General features: G+C 46.7%; 1 protein-coding gene, 1 long non-coding RNA gene and 1 pseudogene across 3 annotated transcripts in view; 2 read left to right on the top strand and 1 right to left on the bottom strand.

Moving 5' to 3' along the window:
- The window catches only part of LOC144741033 (uncharacterized), a 44,254-nt gene extending 30,918 nt beyond the window's left edge, over nucleotides 1-13,336 (top strand). Inside the window, exon 5 of the mRNA XM_078623723.1 lies at nucleotides 10,664-13,336. Within this exon, the coding sequence (XP_078479849.1) occupies nucleotides 10,664-11,795 (1,132 nt within the window). The 3' untranslated portion in view covers nucleotides 11,796-13,336. The remainder of the gene's footprint in view (nucleotides 1-10,663) is intronic.
- On the top strand, nucleotides 724-22,055 carry LOC144741034 (ras-related protein Rab-11B pseudogene; annotated as a pseudogene). Its single transcript, XR_013589856.1, has 4 exons — nucleotides 724-799; nucleotides 2,137-2,209; nucleotides 3,176-3,248; nucleotides 19,195-22,055. The product of XR_013589856.1 is annotated as a ras-related protein Rab-11B pseudogene (transcript).
- Nucleotides 22,056-22,469: 414 nt separating this feature from the next.
- LOC144741035 (uncharacterized) lies at nucleotides 22,470-24,252 on the bottom strand. The gene is made up of 2 exons (XR_013589857.1): nucleotides 23,912-24,252; nucleotides 22,470-23,854 (listed from the first exon to the last, which is right to left on the bottom strand). It is a non-coding gene; the product is annotated as an uncharacterized LOC144741035 (long non-coding RNA).
- Between the last annotated feature and the right edge of the window lie 743 nt (nucleotides 24,253-24,995).

Here is a 24,995-nt window from a genome sequence, read left to right on the forward strand (position 1 = left end):
ACACACACAGTGTACACACACACACACAGTGTGTACACACAATGTACACACACACAGTGTACACACACAGTGTACACGTACACACACAGTGCGTACACTCACACACAGTGTGCACACACACACACAGTGTGCACACACAATGTACACACACACAGTGTACGTACACACACAGTGTGTGTACACACACAGTGTGTACACACACAGTGTACACACACACAGTGTACACACACACACTGTGTGAACACACACATACAATAATGTCCACATTGTTGTTGCTGAGCTCACACTCCCAAGGGGTCTCTGTTCAAGGGAGGGAGTAATGGAAAATGAATCTAAATCAACTTAAACTCCAACCCCGCTTTGTGACGTCACCACTCAGCATTACCTCATCGGCGTGAAACGCCAGCGGGAGGTGTTCCTCGCTAGTGACGTCATGTCACCAAGGTATTCACCCCACCCCACGCGCTGAGTGTGACGTCACCTCTGCCTGGGGTCATTTTCGTTATCTGTTCAAGTACTATCCTTATTTGGGCAAAGCCACACCCAGTGATTGGTGGCTCATTAACATAATTTATTCGTCAAAGCCGTCTCGAGTTCGTTGTGACCGGTTCGGCACCCACGCTCCATCCCTCCACGATTGGGCCAGGCTCATTAACATAATTTATCTAAGTTACAGAGCCGCTCATTGTGGGCGGGGAGTGTCTTTTACCACGCAAGTGACGTCATGTCACCTCCTGCTGCCGCGTGACGTCACGAGGTAACGGAAAGTTGCCGCTCCGCGCGGGAACTGAAATCCACGGTGAGAAATTCTCATCGCGGTTGTGGTGGTGGTTGTGGTGGTTGTTGTTTACCGAGGTAGAGCCTCGCTCTCTCTCTCGTAGGGATGTCAATTGAGTAGCAGCGAGCATGGAAGCGATGTCCAGGTCGGAACTTACAACGCGGGGCCTTGCCTCCTGCCCTCGCCTGATGGCGTTTGCTTCAATTCTCTCGCTTAGTTGATCAATCTGTGGAAGAACGCGATCAGCCAGGCCATGCGTGTGTTGACCGACTGTCTGTGTTGCATTGCATTACATTTCTAATTTTATTAAGTTTGTTTGATGAAGTGCAGTCACCAAACCTCCAAATCTCTCATTGACACAAAGCCGTAATTATAATGTTATAATAATTATAATATATAATAACTATAATATGTTAAAATAATTATAATCAAATATGCTCAAAATGTCCCCCCCCCCAATATATTGCTATCAAAAATATTTGTAAATAATAATTGCGATGCTATGTTAATAAAAACAACAATTTGCTAAACTTTGGCCACAAAATCTGGACTTGTCTTCATATAACAATGAAAGATTTCTGTTCATATGATTGCGTTGTACTTCATGAATCCCTAATCTCTGCCAATACATGCTATGAAACAATAAAAGGTAACAAAGAAAAAACAGAGCAATGTAATACAATACACTATGAGACATTATTGTATCAAATAAAACAAAATCCATCCCATGTGCTCGTGAATTTAAAAATATATATTTTAGGGAGGAAATGGCAGGAAAAGAGTTTTTTAATTTAGATATTTTTCTAGTGGGGGCCCCAGACCCCCTGGAAGATTTGGTTCCCCCCAATGTTGACTCCATGGCTACGGCCTTGCATTGACATGCTAAGTTCTCTACCCCCCCTCTCTACCCCCCCTCTCTCTCTATTTAAGGCCTCGACACAGATGCGTTGTTTCTCTGTGTGCCTATGTGTGTCTCTCTGTGTGTCTGTGTGTCTGTGTCATCTCTGTCTATGTGTCTCCGTGTCTGTGTTTTGTCTCTCTCAAATTGAGCAATCTTTGGAAGAACGTTATCAACCAGGTGGGGTGTTGGCTTTTGTTAGCCGACTCTCTGTGTTGTATTGCATTACATTTATACGTTTACTAGGTTTGTTTCCTTTTTTATTTCTACCTGATGACGATTGCTTGTGTTTTCAATTGAAACGTCGCATGCAATTATTTAATTTATTATTTCTTTCTACGTGACTTTTCCGAAAGAACCAAAGAGTATCTTGCTTAAGTTTAAATTTCTCTGCACCTGTCTCGCTACTTTTTAACTTTGTTTCATTTTAAATATTCACTGTTTTTTCATTTTCTACCAGGCCACGCCCGCTTGAGCTGCTGTACCGCTCTTGTTTTCAGAAGCGACCTGCCCACAACAACAATAACAACAAGGTGAGGCTTGTCAACAGCGTGGTGGTGTTCACTCTAGACGTGTGGCGGTGTTCACTCTAGACACGTGGCGGTGTTCACTCTAGACACGTGGCGGTGTTCACTCTAGACGTGTGGCGGTGTTCACTCTAGACGCGTGGCGGTGTTCACTCTAGACGTGTGGCGGTGTTCACTCTAGACACGTGGCGGTGTTCACTCTAGACGTGTGGCGGTGTTCACTCTAGACGTGTGGCGGTGTTCACTCTAGACGCGTGGCGGTGTTCACTCTAGACGTGTGGCGGTGTTCACTCTAGACACGTGGCGGTGTTCACTCTAGACGTGTGGCGGTGTTCACTCTAGACGTGTGGCGGTGTTCACTCTAGACGCGTGGCGGTGTTCACTCTAGACGTGTGGCGGTGTTCACTCTAGACGTGTGGCGGTGTTCACTCTAGACGCGTGGCGGTGTTCACTCTAGACGCGTGGCGGTGTTCACTCTCTACATGTGGAGGGGAAACCCGGGGATCGGGAAGGAAATCCACACGACCACGCGGAGAGAGAGACACACAGCCTCGGCTGTGTTGATTGATCCTCAATGAATTGCTTGGTGGAGTGAGGAAGCATTAATACTGAGCAGGTGAAGGTGGCCAGGCGTGGGTCTGGACACACCACCACCTGTGAACCGTGCCAGTGTGTGACAGTGGTGGAGCCAGTGGGGGTGGGGTGGCACGTGTCCCCCCCAACGATGTTTTCTCGTTCATGTTTTTTGTTTGTTGTGGTTGCATCCGATTCAAGAGCCGAATGGCTCACAGGGCTATACCAAATAAATGAAATGGAAACTATTATTTAATTTTTTAATTTTTTCTACGTGTCTTTACCGAAATAATCAAAGAGTAATCTTGCTTATGTTTAAATTTCTCTCCACCTGGCTCGCTACTTTGTAACTTTGTTTTATTTTAAATATTCACAGTTTTTTTTCCATTTTTTTACCAGGCCACACCCGCTTGAGCTGCTGTCCCGCTCTTGTTTTCAGAAGCGACCTGCCCACAACAACAATAACAACAAGGTGAGGCTCGTCAACAGCGTGGTGGTGTTCACTCTGGACGCGTGGTGGTGTTCACTCTGGACGCGTGGCGGTGTTCACTCTAGACGCGTGGCGGTGTTCACTCTGGACGCGTGGCGGTGTTCACTCTAGATGCGTGGCGGTGTTCACTCTAGACGCGTGGCGGTGTTCACTCTGGACTCGTGGCGGTGTTCACTCTGGACGCGTGGCGGTGTTCACTCTGGACGCGTGGCGGTGTTCACTCTGGACGCGTGGCGGTGTTCACTCTGGACGCGTGGCGGTGTTCACTCTGGACGCGTGGCGGTGTTCACTCTAGATGCGTGGCGGTGTTCACTCTAGACGCGTGGCGGTGTTCACTCTAGACGCGTGGCGGTGTTCACTCTAGACGCGTGGCGGTGTTCACTCTGGACTCGTGGCGGTGTTCACTCTGGACGCGTGGCGGTGTTCACTCTGGACGCGTGGCGGTGTTCACTCTGGACGCGTGGCGGTGTTCACTCTGGACGCGTGGCGGTGTTAACTCTGGACGCGTGGCGGTGTTCACTCTAGATGCGTGGCGGTGTTCACTCTAGACGCGTGGCGGTGTTCACTCTAGACACGTGGCGGTGTTCACTCTAGACGCGTGGCGGTGTTCACTCTGGACGCGTGGCGGTGTTCACTCTGGACGCGTGGCGGTGTTCACTCTAGATGCGGTGCGGTGTTCACTCTGGATGCGTGGTGGTGTTCACTCTGGACGCGTGGTGGTGTTCACTCTGGACGCGTGGTGGTGTTCACTCTGGACGCGTGGCGTTGTTCACTCTGGATGCGTGGCGGTGTTCACTCTAGATGCGTGGCGGTGTTCACTCTAGATGCGTGGTGGTGTTCACTCTAGACGCGTGGCGGTGTTCACTCTAGACGCGTGGCGGTGTTCACTCTCTACATGTGGAGGGGAAACCCGGGGATCAGGAAGGAAATCCACACGACCATGCGGAGAGAGAGACACACAGCCTCGGCTGTGTTGATTGATCCTCAATGAATTACTTGGTGGAGTGAGGAAGCATTAATACTGAGCAGGTGAAGGTGGCCAGGCGTGGGTCTGGACACACCACCACATGTGAACCGTGCCAGTGCGTGACAGTGGTGGAGCCAGTGGGGGTGGGGTGGCACGTGTCCCCCCAATGATCCGATCGAAAATCCCTAATTTCGATAGGATCATTGGGGTTTATTAGTAACTAGCTTCACTACCCGGCTTTGCCCGGGACTTGGATTCTTGTCTTGGATTAATTTCATATTCCCTCATAATTCACTGAAAAACACTGAAAAAATTGATGCTTGCAAGAAAGAAGCCGAAACAAATAAATTTACCTAAATCGGATGTTTTCACTCAAGGAAATTCAACCTTTACCCACTTCTGCGTCAGGTCGATTTTTGCCACTCCGAAAGGGAATGACTTGGCGAGCGGAAAATAGTCGTGTTCACTTAGAAATTCCAGACGGCGTGAGCTGTGCAAATTTCTTGACGCCAGAGCTCAGCGTTGGAGAGTTTTTGCTGCTTCACACAAACAAACATCTGTAGTTTCTGCTTTATATTTAAGATAGCAGTTGTACACGTTCTTTGCACGGATTTGTATTGAAACTCCAAGAAGCCAATGACTTAATTGGCCTGGAGGGAAGCGCCACCTAAAATCTCCCGGCATGCTGTGAACCGCTGTAGAAGTACGGCGCGCGAAGAGCCGTATGGTAGGGGTACGCATTGCAGAGCGCTTCACTCAGGTGTGTTGCGGGTTGACGCCACATACGTCATGGTCATTTCCCCCCCCCCACCCAAAATAGAAAAGTCTATTTTTCTTTCCTGAAGGTAACACGTTCAGGGAGCGCGATGCCGATCACACGCGTCGAATGAAAAGCAAGGGACAAGTCCTTTCTCACTAACAACTCCTTACTCACTAACAACTCCTTACTTACTAACAACTCCTGTAATTTTTCATTGCTGGAGGGGTTTCCCCCCCTACCTGAAAATCCTGGCTCCACCTCTGAGTGTGACATTGTCAAGTTTGTATTTGCAGTAAAGTCTATTAACTATTGAGGACAGAGGTTATATCAAAGCAGTAGTTTATTTTAGTTTTTCCTCTGGAACTCTTTGCAAGAATGGAGTCAGGAAGTTATCACAGCACACGTGCATCTGAAGTCGGAACTGTTCATCCCAGCATTCTAGGACATCTGTGCCTGGCTTCACACCTCTCAGTTGCGATTGAACATTAATTTATGCATTTTGTGCATAACACAAATAGTATTCTTTTCAACACCCTTTGCTATGTCAGCTGAATTTAGCTTTCGTAAATATTTATTTTGAAGCCAGACAGCCGAAATTGTGTGCTCTGAATTTTGGGTTAACGTTCATTTTGACGATACGAGGGCTTCCAGGCGTGTTTATGACCATTTGCCATCTCATTTTGTGCCATAACAGCCTGTGTGATGAATTTGGGGCAAGCTTTTTTAATATATCATAAATATATTAATAAGTATAGACGCGTAATCTTCTTGGTTCTTTCGGTAAAGTCACGTAGAAGGGAAGTAATAAAATAATAAAAATAAAACATAATAAAATAATTATCACGACGTTTCGGCCACAACACAAGCAGCCGTCCTCAGGTGAAGACCAGGTCTGTCGAGGCGACAGCGTCTAAAAGAAAACACCACCACGCTTGGAGCGTCTATTTAAGCTGGGTTGGAAGGGGGTGAAAAATGCGCATTGACAAAGGAATCTGCATATTAAGAGGAATTTAGCATATTTATGGAAAATGCAGGAATGCGATTAGTGCTACTTGTGAAATGCGTAGGAGGTGGGCGGGGGGTTTTCAAAGTCATATTATGCCCGTGCATTATGCAGGATTAGCAGCATCAAAGGAAGGGGATAGGGGTAGCATTAATAAAGGGAAGGAATGTTAATAGTATGTAGCTGCAGTAACTAAACAACAACGTAAAAAGCTAAAGTATAAACTACATAGCATTAAATTGTATACTGTATTACTATACACTACCCTATGTCTTAGAATAATACATAGTGTAATATTACACTATGTATTATTCTACCCACCCAACTGTATACCACACTGCTGTATATTCACTATACAATTTCGATGCTATATATTACCTTATACATCGTATTAAACATTACACTTTAAAACTATTTATTATTATACACTATACCATTGACCGTCACGTGAAAGGTACTAAGAGGAAGCAACGAAATATGTCAATGGGAGAGTGGTGGTAGGAAGCTTGCAGCGGAGCAAAGAATCAATTCCCTGCAGAGAATACAAGATATATAGTCAATGTCAGTGAGTTGAACGCGGTCTGAAAGTCACCGCAAACGTGGACACAATTAGTTAAGATCCGAAATGGTTAATTACGTCCTTCCAATGATTGCTAAGCCAGAATCCATCTTCTCGGTTGAAATTGTCTCTGTGTTTGTATATGTGGATCGCCTCATGAACGAATCTCTCACGGTAGCCAGATGGCTTGCAGAGAACCTCTGTCTTGGAGAAGTCAATAGCATGTGAGCCCACTGAATTGTAACAGTGATCTGCCACGGCTGAGGTGTTAGTCCTACCGTGTTTCAAGTCTGCTTTATGTTCACGGATGTGGTCCGAGACATGTCGTTTGGTTTCTCCAATGTAACTGCTACCACAGAGGCAACTTAGTTTGTAGACACCAGGGTACTGTATGTCTGGAACCACATCTTTTACAGATGGGACCAGATCACAGATTTTATGTACTGTGTTGAATCGGACCTGGATCTTGTGTTTAATCAGGATTTGAGATCTTTTTTGTGACCCCAGCAATGTAGGGTAAGGTGATGGTCTTGAGAGGCTCCTCAACAGGATCCTTCTTGATGGTTGGAGTGATGGCTTTGCGGATTGTGTAGTCGGAGTAACGATTAGCCTTAAGAGCTTGGCGTACGTGTTTGAGTTCACTGGCAATGTGTTCCTGGTCGGAAATGCATTGGGCTCCATGGTATAGAGTCTTGATGAGGGAATTCTTTTGGGATGGATTGTGGTGGGAATCCGGTTTCAGGTAAGCATCCGTATGGGTGGCTTTCCTGTAGACAGAGTGGCTCATTGAACCATCAGGTCTCCTTTTAATTAGGACATCCAAAAAGGGTAGCTTGCCATCTTTTTCGACTTCCATGGTGAATCTCATGGCTGGGTGTATGGAATTGATGTGGTCGAGAAATTGGTCTAGAGCAGGCCGGCCATGTGGCCAGATGACAAAAGTGTCATCTACGTACCTTTTCCATAAAGTCGGGCGTAGAGTGGCAGTCTGGATGGCGTCAGTCTCAAATTTCTCCATGAAGACGTTGGCTACAACCGGAGATAGGGGGGAGCCCATTGGGGTGCCCTCAGTTTGCTTGTAGAAAGTTCCATTCCAGGTGAAGTATGTATTGGTTAAGCAGTGTCTCACCAGGGGGGGTACCCCAGCATTCAGTCCTTGATGAACCAAGTCTTCAATGATTGCGATGGTGTCAGGTACAGCAACTTTGGTGAATAAGGAAACCACATCAAAACTGACAAGCAGGTCGTCTGGGGACAGGGAAATCCCCTTGATTGTCGATACCAGGTCAGTAGAGTTTAGTACCGCAGAGGTGGTTTTTCCAGTGAAAGGCAGTAGGATTTCAGACAAAAAACGAGCCAGTTTGTATGTGGGGGAGTTGATCGTAGAGACAATGGGACGAAGAGGTGTATCTTCTTTATGTATCTTTGGCAAGCCGTATAATCTTGGTGGCCTGGCTGCAGAAGGTTTCAACGAGAACTGTTTGGTATGATCAATTAATGCGGTTGAATAAGAAATGATTTGGTTGGTTTTAGAGACGAGGCTGTTGGTGGGGTCTCTTTTTATTTTTGTATAACTGCCATCGTTGAGTAGTTCTTGAATTTTGTTGTTGTATTCTATTTTGTCCATGATTACAGTGGCATTGCCTTTGTCGGCTGAGAGGATGACAATGTCATCCCTCTTTTTTAATTGAGCTAATTCAAAACGCTCATCTTTGCTGATGTTGCTAGCTGGCATCTTAGCGTTTTTGAGGGTTGCAGAGATTTCAGATCTTGCTACGTCTGCAGCGATGTGACCTTGAGAGCTACATCTACTCTAGCAATTATATCATTAACTGGTATGTGTCTAGGTGTGACTGCAAAGTTTAGTCCTTTAGCTAAAACGGATTTCAGACCTTCAGAAATAGAACTGTTACTGCGATTAATTACGACTTTGTTAATGTCTAGCTTTTCAATGTGTGGGTCCGGTCTCTTGTTTGAGAGGCGGTTGAATTTGGAAATCAAGTTGTCCTTACATTTCGTCAACATAGCGGCAGCTGAAGAGGCAGTCATTTTGTCTACATGTTCCCAATCCGATGTGGACATTGTTGCACTCAAAGATAAGTGTGATTTGTAGAGTGTCTTGTCTAACTCATCTAGATCGGTGCGCGTAAGTCTGATTTTCTCTGAGATAAGAGCTAAGCTAGTTCTAGACAGAATTCGTTTAGCATTAGAAGAAGTTACAGCAGCAGATGTTAGTGTAAATGCGTTTGGTATTACCTTAAGAGTCGCGGCATCTCTTCAGAAAGGTGAGAGACTCGATTAGCTGAGCCTTCTTATCACGGAGCTTGTTGAAGGATCTCAAAGTTATGTGGAATCCCTCCCCGTAGAGGCGGTTAAATTTCGATTTAAAGCTTTCGTGACTGCAGGGATTCATCTTCTTGGTTCTTTCGGTAAAGTCACGTAGAAGGGAAGTAATACAATAATAAAAAATAAAACATAATAAAATAATTATCACGACGTTTCGGCCACAACACAAGCAGCCGTCCTCAGGTGAAGACCAGGTCTGTCGAGGCGACAGCGTCTAAAAGAAAACACCACCACGCTTGGAGCGTCTATTTAAGCTGGGTTGGAAGGGGGGGAAACCCCAGCTTAAATAGACGCTCCAAGCGTGGTGGTGTCTGTAAAATATGTGGTTCCAGACATACAGTACCCTGGCGTCTACAAACTAAGTTGCCTCTGTGGTAGCAGTTACATTGGAGAAACCAAACGACATGTCTCGGACTACATCCGTGAACATAAAGCAGACTTGAAACACGGTAGGACTAACACCTCAGCCGTGGCAGATCACTGTTACAATTCAGTGGGCTCACATGCTATTGACTTCTCCAAGACAGAGGTTCTCTGCAAGCCATCTGGCTACCGTGAGAGATTCGTTCATGAGGCGATCCACATATACAAACACAGAGACAATTTCAACCGAGAAGATGGATTCTGGCTTAGCAATCATTGGAAGGACGTAATTAACCATTTCGGATCTTAACTAATTGTGTCCACGTTTGCGGTGACTTTCAGACCGCGTTCAACTCACTGACATTGACTATATATCTTGTATTCTCTGCAGGGAATTGATTCTTTGCTCCGCTGCAAGCTTCCTACCACCACTCTCCCATTGACATATTTCGTTGCTTCCTCTTAGTACCTTTCACGTGACGGTCAATGGTATAGTGTATAATAATAAATAGTTTTAAAGTGTAATGTTTAATACGATGTATAAGGTAATATATAGCATCGAAATTGTATAGTGAATATACAGCAGTGTGGTATACAGTTGGGTGGGTAGAATAATACATAGTGTAATATTACACTATGTATTATTCTAAGACATAGGGTAGTGTATAGTAATACAGTATACAATTTAATGCTATGTAGTTTATACTTTAGCTTTTTACGTTGTTGTTTAGTTACTGCAGCTACATACTATTAACATTCCTTCCCTTTATTAATGCTACCCCTATCCCCTTCCTTTGATGCTGCTAATCCTGCATAATGCACGGGCATAATATGACTTTGAAAACCCCCCGCCCACCTCCTACGCATTTCACAAGTAGCACTAATCGCATTCCTGCATTTTCCATAAATATGCTAAATTCCTCTTAATATGCAGATTCCTTTGTCAATGCGCATTTTTCACCCCCTTCCAACCCAGCTTAAATAGACGCTCCAAGCGTGGTGGTGTTTTCTTTTAGACGCTGTCGCCTCGACAGACCTGGTCTTCACCTGAGGACGGCTGCTTGTGTTGTGGCCGAAACGTCGTGAGAATTATTTTATTATGTTTTATTATTATTATTTTATTACTTCCCTTCTACGTGACTTTACCGAAAGAACCAAGAAGATGAATCCCTGCAGTCACGAAAGCTTTAAATCGAAATATAGACGTGTAAGTCACGTGTGACTGTATATGCATTCCTCTGTGCCTCCGTACTGATGTGTAGATGGTGTGGATATTCTTTTTTTCTGTCTGCGGCTGTTGCTTCTTCTGCAGAATTGGTCTGATGGAGCAAAGACACTCGGCGCAGCTCGGTACGACAAGAAAACAATGCGATCGGTGTGCATACAGCACGAATTCTACTGCAAATTTGACACGGCACCAGAGAACTCACACAGGAGAGAAACCTTTTAAGTGCAGTGTGTGTGGGAAGGCGTTTATGCAATCATCTCATCTTGTAATACACCAGAGAACTCACACAGGAGAGAAACCTTTTAAGTGCAGTGTGTGTGGGAAGGCGTTTGCACAGTCATCTTCTCTTGTAGGCCACCAGAGAACACACACGGGAGAGAAAGCCTTCAAGTGCAGTGTGTGTGGGCAGGCGTTTGCATTTTCATCTACTCTTGTAAAACACCAGAGAACACACACGGGAGAGAAACCCTTCAAGTGCAGTGTGTGTGGGAAGGCGTTTTCACAGTCATCTATTCTTGGAAGACACCAGAGAATACACACGGGAGATAAGCCTTTCAGGTGCAGTGTGTGTGGGAAGGCGTTTGCAGAATCATATTCTCTTGTAATACACCAGAGAACACACACGAGAGAGAAACATTTCAAGGGCAGTTTGTGTGGGAAGGCGTTTGCACACTCAATTTCTCTTGTAGAACACCAGAGAACACACACGGGAGAGAAACCCTTCAAGTGCAGTGTGTGTGGGAAGGCGTTTGCACAGTCATCTACTCTTGTAACACACAAGAGAATACACACGGGAGATAAACCCTTCAAGTGCAGTGTGTGTGGGAAGGCGTTTTCAGATTCATCTGGTCTTGTATCACACCAGAGAACACACATGGGAGAGAAACCCTTCAGGTGCAGTGTGTGTGGGAAGGCGTTTGCATGGTCATCACATCTTTATGTACACCAGAGAACACACAATCATCATAATATCCACAAGGAGCGGAGTCTGATATCAGCTTGTGAAAGTCAAAGTGCCGTAATGAGCCCATCCCTCATGAAACAAGAACCGGAAGAAAATCCCAGCTTGGACACTTTTAAAGGTGTCAAGGTGAAATATGAAGAGGTGAAGGTGAAATGTGAAGAAGTGATGGTGAAGAGCGAAGAAGTGAAGGTAAAATGTGAAGATGAAGATTCAACTCCCAAATCGGACCTTCGCATCGATGGAGGCAACGTGAAGCAGGAGGAGAATTCTGACTGTGAGTCAGAGCGAGGCAACTCCCAGCAGTTTGTGGAAGTGGAGGTGTGGGTGGACTTCCTCTGAGACAGTACAAAGTCGAATGGAGACCCGGTAGATGTGTAAGCCTGAAACGATGTCGCTCCAATAGATGCACCTTTGTCACAGGCCTTTAATGACAATAATGTGAAGTTAAACACTCGGTTCCTAGGTCAACCTGCAGGGTAAGAGCGGCCAGTCTTTGTGGACTTGTGTGTTGGGTAGATCTCTAACTAGGAGCGAGAGCCAATAAGCCCCCAAGCATTCACTATGTTATCATAATTGCATTTATATGGTGCTTGCTTAATCGCCTCTGGCAACTCTGAGTTTTGTATCGTATCTTGTCTCAAACACTCGAAGAGCATCCCAAGTGGCAGCTGCCCGTGTGGTACAAGGTGGTGGCCCTGCACCGGCCTGCATGTGGACAAGAGCCTGTCAATAGGGGGCAATGGTTGATGTGGCATCTCAGTTGTGGAGTTTGTAGGTAATGTTTAGAATTTGCTCAATTTTGATCCAGACGCCAGCATGCAATGGCCGACTCGTTTTGAATGGTGCATTAGTATGTTGTACATACACTGTTAAGCAGACGGTGCGTATTTTTTAAAATTAGCTTCTTGTTAATGCGATGTAACCTAATGCAGTATATTTCAGTGCAGTCTTTCAATTTTGTTAATATGCCTGTCACTAATTTTGAATGAATACTTGTCTGATTGTGTGCGTACATGTACCATTTTGTCTATAAGAGACTCATTGTTCTGGTGATACAGGTCAAAGGGTACTTTTGTGTTTTCAGGAAGCATCTCCCTCTGGAGCAACTCATTGTCTTTGAAATAGGGAGCACACTCGGATCGTTTATCTGTTACAAGGCATACCACATAAAAAAGTTACACGTAGAGGAGATACATTCTCTACAACACGAATTATAATTTTGTATTACGTGTTGACACAAATTTTGTCTAACTAGGGCTAGAAATGCTCCTTACTGATTAACGTCTGGATGTTTGAAGCTATCGGTTGAAGCAAGCCCGGCTGCTCTTGAGACGCTGTGCACCAATAAGGGTCCACAGGTGGCTTGCACTGAATCATTGACGCACTCCCAGAAGTCTGTGCTTGTTATAGTTTATGTAAAACATTCCTTTGTTTCGTGGAGAGATCGATAAATGAAAGATGTCGTGTCTGCTGATCTGCTTCATAGCAAGGAGGTAATTTTAAGAGCACATTTGGAATGCATTTTTGGTACAGATTTGTATTTGGTTACAAGGCTGAGCACATCTAGTAGATACATTCTGCACAACAACACTCATTAGGATTTTGCTTGACGTCTTATATGTTGGCGAACTAAGGCAAGAAATGGTCCTTGCCGATTAACGTCTGGATGTTCACAACCATGGGTTGAAGCAAGCCTGACCGCCTGCGGTGCCCCTCAACCATTTACTGCCTTGGGCCAGGAAAGTCACGAAGAAAATTGCACACGAAAGACGCATCCACGCAAGCACCCGATGCTCCGTTTTGAAGTTTCAAATTGAAACAACTTTGAATTGTATTATGTTTTAAATTGTGTTTCTTCAATAAAAGCTTATATCATTATACATCTGGAAGACTTCATTGAAAACGACATTTCGTGTGAATTTTCTCTAGTCGTTAAGTAGATGGCCTTGCCGGGGATGCGGTTTGATGCGGACTTTCACCTGGTTGGGATCGCGGGATTGAGATGAGGCGACACAGAGCTGGCCGTGCCAGAAGACTGCCGTCTGCCGATCAATTCCAACGCGATCGAACGTCTGTCTCTGTGCCTCCGTCGTTCATGCAGGGGGCGCGTAGGTTTACAGCGCCCCCTGCATGAAAACGATGGAAAGTGCAGCGTTCATCACAGATAGATTAAGTGCGCTTATATAAGAGTACTAGTGGAAAGTACCTGGTGTTGCCCGGCCGAAAGACACACACATGGACTTAGACACAAACATCGACCCACACACACAAACACATCGACTCACACACACAGACATTCGCTTTAGATACACACACATGGAGTTACATAAATCGATGTACACACCTACAGCGACTCGAACACACACACATCGATTTACACACACACATGGACTCGCATACAAATATTGAGGTGCAAATGACGATGCGGAGGCAGGTCTTCAGTTAAGGGCTTGCGCCAGTTATTTATTAAGCGTTTCGGATAACTTCCCCAGGGGTAGGGGTCCTTCACTAGGTTTCTTCACACGAACCTTCACTCTGTCTGTTCCTAGCTCGGCTAGCTCCAGGGCTCTCTCCCTCGAGTCGGATCGGGGGTTCAGCCAACACCGACCAGGGAGAGCAGCACCTTCTATCACTACGGCCGGCTTGTCTCCAGACTCCCTGAGCTCTACCCCTGGCTGGCTCTTCAACCGCTCTCTATCCCGGGCTCCCAAAGTGACCCTACTTTCGTCACTGGGTCCCCCTTAAGTACCTAGAGGAGACATGACGTCATCGCCTCGCCCAGCAAGCATAACGTCACATCCCATGACGTCATCGTACTGGACAGCGAGCATGACGTCACATCCCCATATTACTCCTCTACACATAGACACACACACATTGGCCTACACACACATACGGACTCACACAGACATGGACTTTAGATACACACATATAGAGTTACACATATCGACTCACACAAACACATTGGCTTACACAAACATGGACTAACACACACATGGACTAACACATACACATCGACGTACATACACACATCAACTGACACACATAGACACACACACACACAGCGACTGACACACATCGACTCACACATCGACTTACACAGCAATCCCCGATGATGCCACAGCTAGAGCAATTCTCTCTCTCTGGCGAGCATTTGCGAGTAGCAGTTTTAAAACAAAGGTCTTCCCAGTACTGGCAGGTGCATCAAGGATACAAATGACTCGATTTGTAGTCTCAATGTCTTCCAAGATTTCCGTGTATGCTTCTATTTGTGCATCCATCAGCTTTGGTTAATTTTCCTAAATAAATGTAAGAAGCTGTAAAGCATAGTATAGTATTTTCCAGCAATGGAGTGCAGTTTGTCGTGAAGGAGGATGAGGGCCTGTTTGAAGATAACATCAGAAAAGTTGACGTCCACGTTTGTATTTTGTTATTGAGCTCCGTGGAGGATGTCCTCCCATTGACATATTTCGTTGCTTCCTCTTAGTACCTTTCACGTGACGGTCAATGGTATAGTGTATAGCAGATTGTATAATAATAAATAGTATAAAAGTGTAATGTTTTATACAATGTATAAAGTAATATATAGTATCGTAATTGTATAGTGAATATACAGCAGTGTGGTATACAGTAGGGTAGGTAGAATAATACATAGTGTAATATTACAAGGTATAGTCTAAGGTATAGGGTGGTGTATAGTAATACAGTATATAATTTAATGTTGGGTTTGTCTATGGCAGTATATAGTACGGGGTAGACCCGTGTGATGTAAGAGAAAAACGTTTAGCTGGAGGCATATTATATTTTTTGCGACATACAATTGTAATGTATGACTTACTGTTAGTAGCTCAGCTTATTGGAGAGTATATTTAGTATATTGATGATACTGATGTATTTTATATTTTAGTTTTTTTTTACGTGGTAGTTTATCTGCTGCAACTCCATACTATTAACATTCCTTCCCTTTATTAATGCTACCCCTACTCCCTCCCTTTGTTGCTGCTAATCCTGCATACTGCACGGGCATAATATGACTTTGAACCCCCCCCCCCCACCTCCTACGCATTCCACAAGTAGTGACTAATCACATATCTGCATTTCCAATAAATATGCAAAATGCCTCTTGATATGCAAATTCATTTGTCAAGGCGCCCTTCCCCCTTTAACCCAGCTTAAATATACGCTGCCAAGCCTGGTGGTGCTCATTCAGACGCTGTCTTTCCGACAGACCTGTTCTTCACCTGAGGACAGCTGTTTGCGTCGTGGCCGAAACGTCGTGAGAATTGTATTTTATTATGTTTTATTTTTATTATTTTATGATTTCCCTTCTACGTGACTTTACCGAAAGAACCAAGAAGATGAATCCCTGCAGTTACGAAATCTTTAAATCATGATGGTTAGGTCATTTAGCGAGTGTCCATGATGGTTAGGTTATTTAGCAAGTGTCCATGTTGGTTAGGTTATTTAGCGAGTGTTCATGATGGTTAGGTTATTTAGCGAGTGTCTATGTTTGTTAGGTTATTTAGCGAGTGTCCATGTTGGTTAGGTCATTTAGCGAGTGTCCATGTTGGTTAGGTTATTTAGCGAGTGTCCATGTTGGTTAGGTTATTTGGCGAGTGTCCATGTTGGTTAGGTTATTTGGCGAGTATCCATGATGGTTAGGTTATTTAGCGAGTGTCCATGTTGGTTAGGTTATTTAGCGAGTGTCCATGATGATTAGGTTATTTAGCGAGTGTCCATGATGGTTAGGTTATTTAGCGAGTGTCCATGTCCGTGTGTATGTTGAACTTCTTTCACACCGTATATACCGTACATCCCCTAACCCTAACCCCTAACCCTAACCCATAACCATAACCCCTAACCATAACCCCTAACCCTAACCCCTAACACTAAACATAACATTGACCCTAATCCCCACCAAATCCTACCCTAACCATAACCCCTAACCGTAACCCCTAACCATAACCCTAAACGTTGAACCTCATCCCCGAACCCTAACCTCTAACCCTAACCCTAAACCCTGAACCTCATCCCCTAGCCCTAACCTCTAACCCTAACCCTAAACTCTGAACCTCATCCCCTAGCCCTAACCCCTAACCCTAACCCCTAACCCTAACCCATAACCATAACCCCTAACCATAACCCCTAACCCTAACCCCTAACACTAAACATAACATTGACCCTAATCCCCACCAAATCCTACCCTAACCATAACCCCTAACCGTAACCCCTAACCATAACCCTAAACGTTGAACCTCATCCCCGAACCCTAACCTCTAACCCTAACCCTAAACCCTGAACCTCATCCCCTAGCCCTAACCTCTAACCCTAACCCCTAACCCTAAACTCTGAACCTCATCCCCTAGCCCTAACCTCTAACCCTAACCCCTAACCTTAAACTCTAACGTTAACCCTAACCCTTAACCCTAAATGACCCTAATCCTAAACCCTAACCCCTACCCCCAACCCCTAACATTCACCCTAACCCCTAACCCCAAACCCCTTGCCCTAACCCCTAATCTCTTCCTCTAACCTCTTACCTTAACCCCTAACCTTCACCCAAACCCAAACACAATTTTGTCAAAAAACGGCATAGATTAGTATGCCAATTTGCTTTTTGGCTAAAACAGGTGTGCCGATTTTCTGTGAGTTGAAAAATGTACCGTGAATTTTTTTATTTTGTACGTAATATGTAGAATACTACAGCAAACACAATGGAGGAATGCACTTGTTGTTGTAAAATAAAGCTATGGGAATTTGGCTCATTTTGGCCATAAACAGCAGAGGTTAGTATGTCGGTTTTTTTGGGACGTGAACATTTAGTCCTAAAATTTTCCACTTTTAATCTAATACATAGCATACTAAGGGTAAATACAATGGATGAATGAACTTTTGTTGAAAAAGAAAGCTGTAAAAATTTGGCTAATTGTGGCCAAAAACGGCAGAGGTTAGTATGCCGATTTTCTTTTTGTGGAACGTAAAAATTTCATCGTAAAATATTTTCCCATTTTAATCTAATACATAGCATAATAAGGCTAAATACAATAGAGGAATGAACTATCGTCCAAAAATAAAGCTGTGAAAGTTTGGCCGCTTTTGGCCAAAAACGGCATAGATTAGTATGCCGATTTTCTTTATTTAGTTGAAAATTTCATGGTGAAATTTCCAACTTTTTTATGTAATCTATCGGATATATAAGACTAAACAACCCCGAGGATTGCACTTTTGTTGAAAAAGAAAGCTGTAAAAATTTGGCCAATATTGGCCAAAAACGGCAATGGTTAGTATGCCGATTTGCTTCTTTTTTACATGAAATGTTCATGGTGAAATATCCTACTTTTAATGCAATATGTAGCATACTAATGCTAAACAAAAGGGAGGAATTAACTTTTGTTGAAAAAGAAAGCTGTAAAAATTTGGCCAATATTGGCCGATTTGCTTCTTTTTAAATCCTTTATATTAAGTTCACTTGCTTGCTTGCTTTGGACCGTGTAAATCTTGCGGTCGTTTTTTAACCCACTTCCCGTGATCCAATTGAGCTGACATTTTCCACACAGACTCGTTGTGCGTGACAATTATTATTCTTGAAAAAAAATCCCTAATTTTACACTCGGTGAGGCTGTCGTGGGTAAACGAAGGGAATGGTCACGGCAATAACAACATATTTTATTACTTCCCTTCTACGTGACTTTACCGAAAGAACCAAGAAGAGAACTACACAGTTTCTATTGAGCAGGTAAGGCCCACAGAACTATACAGGTCTTGTTTCATAAGCGACCTGGCCACGACAAATGACAGCTTTAACGAAGTGGCTTATCGCGTGGACATGTCTAGCGGCAGCCACATAGTCTAAACGTTTGACATTGATTCTAAATGTGGAGGGGAAAACTACAAATATACAGCAGCAGCAGCAGCTACAGCAGCAGCTACAGCAGCAGCAGCAGCTACAGCAGCAGCTACAGCAGCAGCAGCAGCAGCTACAGCAGCAGCTACAGCAGCAGCAGCAGCAGCTACAGCAGCAGCTACAGCAGCAGCAGCAGCTACAGCAGCAGCTACAGCAGCAGCAGCAGCTACAGCAGCAGCTACAGCAGCAGCAGCAGCTACAGCTACAGCAGCAGCTACAGCAGCAGCAGCAGCTACAGCAGCAGCTACAGCAGCAGCTACAGCAGCAGCAGCAGCTACAGCAGCAGCTACAGCAGCAGCAGCAGCTACAGCAGCAGCTACAGCAGCAGCTACAGCAGCTACAGCAGCAGCTACAGCAGCAGCTACAGCAGCAGCTACAGCTACAGCAGCAGCTACAGCAGCAGCTACAGCAGCAGCTACAGCAGCAGCTACAGCAGCAGCTACAGCAGCAGCTACAGCAGCAGCTACAGCAGCAGCTACAGCTACAGCAGCAGGCGCCAGGGTCGAGATTGGGATCGAATCCACGAGGAGCTCCTGCAAACCAGGCGAGGGAGTGAGCGTCTCCCAGCCACCGTGGCGCCCACGGCGATGATGATGGATGATGATTGATGGATGATGATTGATGGATGATGATTGATGATGATGATGATTGATGGATGATGATTGATGATGATTGATGATGATGATGATTGATGGATGATGATTGATGATGATTGATGATTGATGATGATGGATGATTGATGATGATTGATGATGATGGATGATGATTGATGATTGATGATGATGGATATTGATGATGATGATCGCCAGCTCCTGTTTCCTCGCCCCACCCCAGTGACTCACGATGGCCAAGAAGCAAGCCACGGCCGGTAACCACGACATCTCCTTCAAGGTGGTGGTGATAGGCGACATTACCACCGACAAGGAGAGTTTGATATATCGCTTCATAGACGACGAGTACAACCCAGATACGAGTAACGTTGGCACGTCCTTTTTTCGTCGTAACCTTGAGGTGGGTGGCAGGAACATCGTCATGGAGCTCTACGGCTTGAATGGCTTGAAGAACTACCTATCTGTCAACACCATGTACTACCGCGGGGCACGTGGGGCCATGCTGGTTTACGACATCACCAACCGCGACTCGTTCGAGACGGCCAAGTTCTGGCTGCGGCATCTTGGCGAGCACCACGATGGCGCCGTCGTGATGCTGGTCGGGGAGAAGAGCGACCGGGAGGCCTGGCGAGCGGTCGCCACGGCCGAGGCCGAAGCCTTCAGCCAGGAGGAGGAGCTCCACTTCACGGAGGCTTCGGCCTTGGAGTCTACGAACGTGCACGAGGCCTTCCTGAAGCTCTTGTCTGTGATGATTGAGAAGGATGATCGCGAGGACCCCTCCATCCTGCCCGCACCTCCGACCGTAGAGGCTGGACAATGCCCACGCAAGAAGGGGTGCCAGGTCTGTTGAGGTGTCATCCCTGGAGCCCAGCGCCACTCGCTATGGCACTTGTACTACTCCCCGTCTCCCCGCCCACTCCACATCTCCGTCATCACTTCACTCACCCACCATTGGTGTAGCCATCAACTCACCCACTCGCCACTGGTCTAAGTGTATCGTCATTGACAGCCATTGTCTATAGCGCAGACATGGGCAAAGTACGGGCCACTGGGCTTTTTAATCCGGCCCGCCGAACTTGTCCAAATATTATTATTAAACTAAATGTTACCTTCCTCCTGTAATGCCCCATTTCCCCATTAGATGGCGCACTTTGTGTAATTCAACAAAACAAACAAAACTTAACTCCGAGTTCTCTCCTAATTTCACGAGTCCGTTCTAGACCCCACAGTTTTTTAAAGAGTTTTTAAGCACAGAAAACATAATTAAAGTTTGAAAAATCATTCATTATACAAACTTCTCAATAATTTCCTTCTTCACTTCGATTTAAATTTTCTTTAAAAATTTCTTCTCACCAACATTACCACTCATTACCACTTTCTCCAAAGGCAAGTTTGTAAAAGAATACATGGTACAGACAGCAGACATCTTGTGTCCGGAGATCAAAAGCAAATTTGAAAAAGTCAGTTTATCACGCAGGACTGTGACTCGCCGTGTGGAACTGATTGATAAAAAAATATAGCCAGTCAATTAAACAAAAAGTCTGATTCCTTTGAATTATATTCACTAGCACTGGATGAAAGTACGGACGTAAAATACACTGCTCAGCTCCTCATTTTTATCCGAGGCATTGACGACAGTTTTGCGATAACAGAGGAGTTTTTGACCATTGAGTCCCTGAAAGGAACAACGCGGGGAGAGGACTTGTGTAACCAGGTATCTGCGGTCATCGAAAGAATGACGCTACCTTGGAGTAAAGTTGTCAACGTCACAACGGATGGATCGCCAAATGTAACTGCAAAAAATGTTGGGCTGCTGAAAAGAATCCAGGATAAAGTGAGAGAGGAAAACCCTGTCCAGGATCTTATTTTCCTTCACTGCATCATCCATCAGGAATCCCTGTGTAAGTCTGTATTGCAGCTCAATCGTGTCGTGAATCCAGTCGTACAACTTGTGAAGTTTATATGAGCAAGGGGACTTCAGCACCGTCAGTTGATTACGTTCCTGGAGGAAACTGATGCGGATCATCAGGACTTGCTGTACCACTCCCGTGTCCGCTGGTTAAGTTTGGGAAAGTGTTACAACGAGTGTGGGAGCTGAAAGAGGACATCATCGCATTTTTGGAGTTGATGGGGAAATATGACGAATTCCCCGAGCTAAGCGACAAGAACTGGCTTAGTGACTTTGCGTTTGCTGTGGACAGATTTTCACACGTGAATGAGCTGAATGTGAAACTGCAGGGGAAAGATCAGTTTGCTCACGGCATGTACAGACACGTGAAAGCCTTCAAATCCAAGCTCACTTTGTTCTCCGGACAAATTGCGAACAAATCTTTCGCTCATTTCCCCACGCTTGCCATGCAGGAAGAGGCACCGCGAAACGCAACAAAATACAGCAAACCACTTGAGGACCTGCACGGAGAATTCTTCCGTAGGTTCTCGGATTTCGAAAACATTGAACAGTCACTTCAGCTGGTGTCCTGTCCCCTGTCACAAGACCCTGAAACAGCACCACAGGAGCTGCAGTTGGAACTGATCTTCAGTCTGACTCCGTCCTCAAGGAGAAGTTCAACTCTGTTAAACTGAATGACTTTAATGCTTCACTTAACAGAGCCACGTTTCCAAACCTCCGGAGGACTGCACAGAAGATACGGACTTTGTTTGGCTCGACTTATGTGTGTGAGCAGACATTCAGCGTCATGGACGCCAACAAAGCCCGTCACAGATCAAAGTTAACGGATCAGCACCTCAGATCTATCCTGAGAATGTCCAAAACCAAAATAACTCCAGACTTGGATGCACTGGCAAAAATGGGAAAACAACAAACACTGTTCCCACTGAAAGTGATTATGTGTTGCTGCAGCGAGGTTGGAGCCAAATCTCCATCACACAGCCTGCGTGGCCGCTCTAACCTGTTAATGTAGATAATAAAGAAGTTCAAGTGAGGTCATTGGTTTGGGCGCAGGCCTCAGATGTTTTTATGATGTTTCATCAGTCACGTTACGACATGTTTTTGTATTGTTCATGTTCGTGCAATTTGTGAAAGTTCCTTGCAAATAAATGCTTTGCTACCTGTTAAAGGCCAAATCCTTTCATGTAATCATTTTTACACGTCAGTTATATTAGTTCACACAAACACTCCATCCATCTGTTCCTGGCCCGGCCCACCCCTGGTCTAGCGTCTTGTTATATCTACTTTCCCGTAGTAGCAGACACGTGCCCATAGCGGGTGGTAACCCGAGATGAGTAGGATGAGCCGGGCCGCTGGGACATGAGGCTCTCCCAGCCCCGAGAGAGGGTTGGGGGGGGGGTGTGTACATGCGTGTGTGTACATGCGTGTGTGTACATGTGTGTGCAAGTGGGTTGGCCAATAAGCACCCGCAGCAGCGCTAGTCGTGGTGCCGGAGCGTATTAAAGTGCACGCGTGGTGGTGGTGGTTGTGTTGTTGTTGTTGGTGGTGGTGTTGATGGTGTTCTGACAGACGCTACGCTCCCGCCAGTGGACTGTTCGCATGCCATGCGCGTTTATTAGTCCAAAGGGTGAGAGGTGGTGGTGAGAAATGGTGGTGGTGGTGAGAGATGGTGGTGGTGGTGAGAGATGGTGGTGGTGAGATGGTGGTGGTGGTGAGAGATGGTGGTGGTGGTGAGAGATGGTGGTGGTGAGATGGTGGTGGTGGTGGTGAGAGATGGTGGTGGTGAGATGGTGGTGGTGGCGAGAGATGGTGGTGGTGCAAATCGGAGAGACAAACGCACGGACGCTGCGTCGGTTACAGGCGGCAGCGGCAATGGTCGCTCCACCTCGGGGCTTGTTGTTGTTGTTGCTTCGTCAGCGCTCCTTGGACTTTATTTCTCGTTAACTTAAAACCAAGACGTAAAATCTCCCCCCACCCACCCCAAGCTCACACACAACCCCACACACAGCCCCACACCGCACGGCGACAAACCCCACGGCGACAAACCCACCCACCCCACCCCAACCCCCGCACAGTTCGCGAGGAATTACGATTCAACAAAATTATAACGACGACGACGACGACCGGCGCGACGATCAAAACGACGAGAGAAGTAGTAACAATAATCGAAGTAATGCACCTCTGCGGTGAGTTTTCATTTTGCGAAAGCGTAAAAGCTCTTCCGTCGACACAACAACAACAACGACGACGACAACAACAACAACAAAAAACAACGCGGGGGGACGGACGACAGAAACGAAAACGGCGACGGGAGAAATCGAGACTCGAAATAAACCAGGCGGACGACGACGACGTCGTCTCTCCCCCCGTCTCTCGTCTCGTGTCTGGGGGACGTGGTGGGGGGGGAATTAAATAAGTGGTTCAGAGGCGCGCACACACGAACTGGCCCAGCGCGCACAGACGACGCCTCCTGCTGCTGCTGCTACTGCTGCTACACCACCACCACCTACACCAGCACCTACACCACCAGCACCTACACCACCAGCACCTACACCACCAGCACCTACACCACCAGCACCTACACCACCAGCACCTACACCACCACCACCTACACCAGCAGCACCTACACCACCACCACCTACACCACCACCACCACCTACACCAGCACCTACACCACCACCACCACCACCTACACCACCACCTACACCACCACCACCACCTACACCACCACCACCACCTACACCACCACCTACACCACCACCACCTACACGAGGCTACTACCCCCCACCCCCAACTACGCGCACACACAGTGACACGGCGACGAACGCGGCCCCGCGTTGCAGTGCTATGTACACCAACACACCAACACACGCGGCACGCGGATATCCGTGTAAGCTGCTACTGCTGCTACTGCTACGAAGGTGTTTGTTGTAAAAGATTGGCACGCAGCAAGTTGTACAAAGTGGTTACCACGCTACGACTACGACTCCCGCTCACCAGGGCGGGGGGGAGGGGGGAGGGGGCGTCAAGCCGAGAGTCTGGCTCAGGGCAGGGTGATGATGGTGGTGATGGTGGTGACGGTGATGGAGGATGATGGTGATGATGAGGGTGATGATGATGATGGAGGATGGTGATGAGGATGATGATGGTGATGGAGGATGATGGAGGATGGTGATGACGATGATGGTGATGGAGGATGATGGTGATGGAGGATGATGGAGGATGATGATGATGATGGCGATGGGGGGTGGGGGGGGTGGGGGCGGTGCGGGGGCCAAGCTGGGCCAGGCAGCGAGGCGACGGCGACGCTGCAAAACAATTGGGACCCTCCCCAGAAATCACAGAGGTCGGCCTGTGGGGGTGAGGGGTGGGGGGTGGGTGAGGGGTGGGGGGTGGGGTGGGTGGGGTGGGTGGGGGGGGGTTAGGGGGGGTGTCACTCCCCCAGACCCGCCCCCCCCTCCGATAACGCTGCGGGGAGCGGGGCAACGTGCACAGAACGTTGAGTGTGTGGAGCGGTGGCACCAGCAGAGACCCCGAGTTCCATTCCCGCCCACAACCAACACGACCAGCACCACCAGCACCACCACCAGCACCACCAGCACCACCACCAGCACCACCACCAGCACCACCACCACCACCACCAGCACCACCAGCACCACCAGCACCACCAGCACCCCCACCACCAGCACCCCCACCACCATCACGTCGCGTGAGTGAACGAGGAGCTGCTACACAGCCCAGTGGGACGTGGCAGCCGCTACGAGACCCGCAGCTTCGCTGACGTTGCAGAGTTGCACAACCATCACACCACGTCGCTTGCCATTGACGCACTCGCCACAGAACCCAAACTCGCGCCTTCCCCTCCTGCTGCTGCTGCTCCTACTGCCTTGCCGCCGCTGCTGCAGCCAAGACACAAGTTGCATGCAACCCGGGGCAGGAACCACACAGCTTGTTGTTGTTGTTGTTGTCAACAACAACAACACAAGCTGGTGGCAGGGACCACACAGCTTGTTGTTGTCAACGACAAACAACACAAGCTGGTGGCAGGGACCACACACAGCTTGTGTTGTTGTTGACAACACAAGCTGGTCACAGGGACCCACACAGCTTGTGTT

Source organism: Lampetra planeri, unplaced genomic scaffold, assembly GCF_965212315.1.
Source record: "Lampetra planeri unplaced genomic scaffold, kcLamPlan1.2.h2 scaffold_404, whole genome shotgun sequence".
NCBI lineage: Eukaryota > Metazoa > Chordata > Hyperoartia > Petromyzontiformes > Petromyzontidae > Lampetra > Lampetra planeri.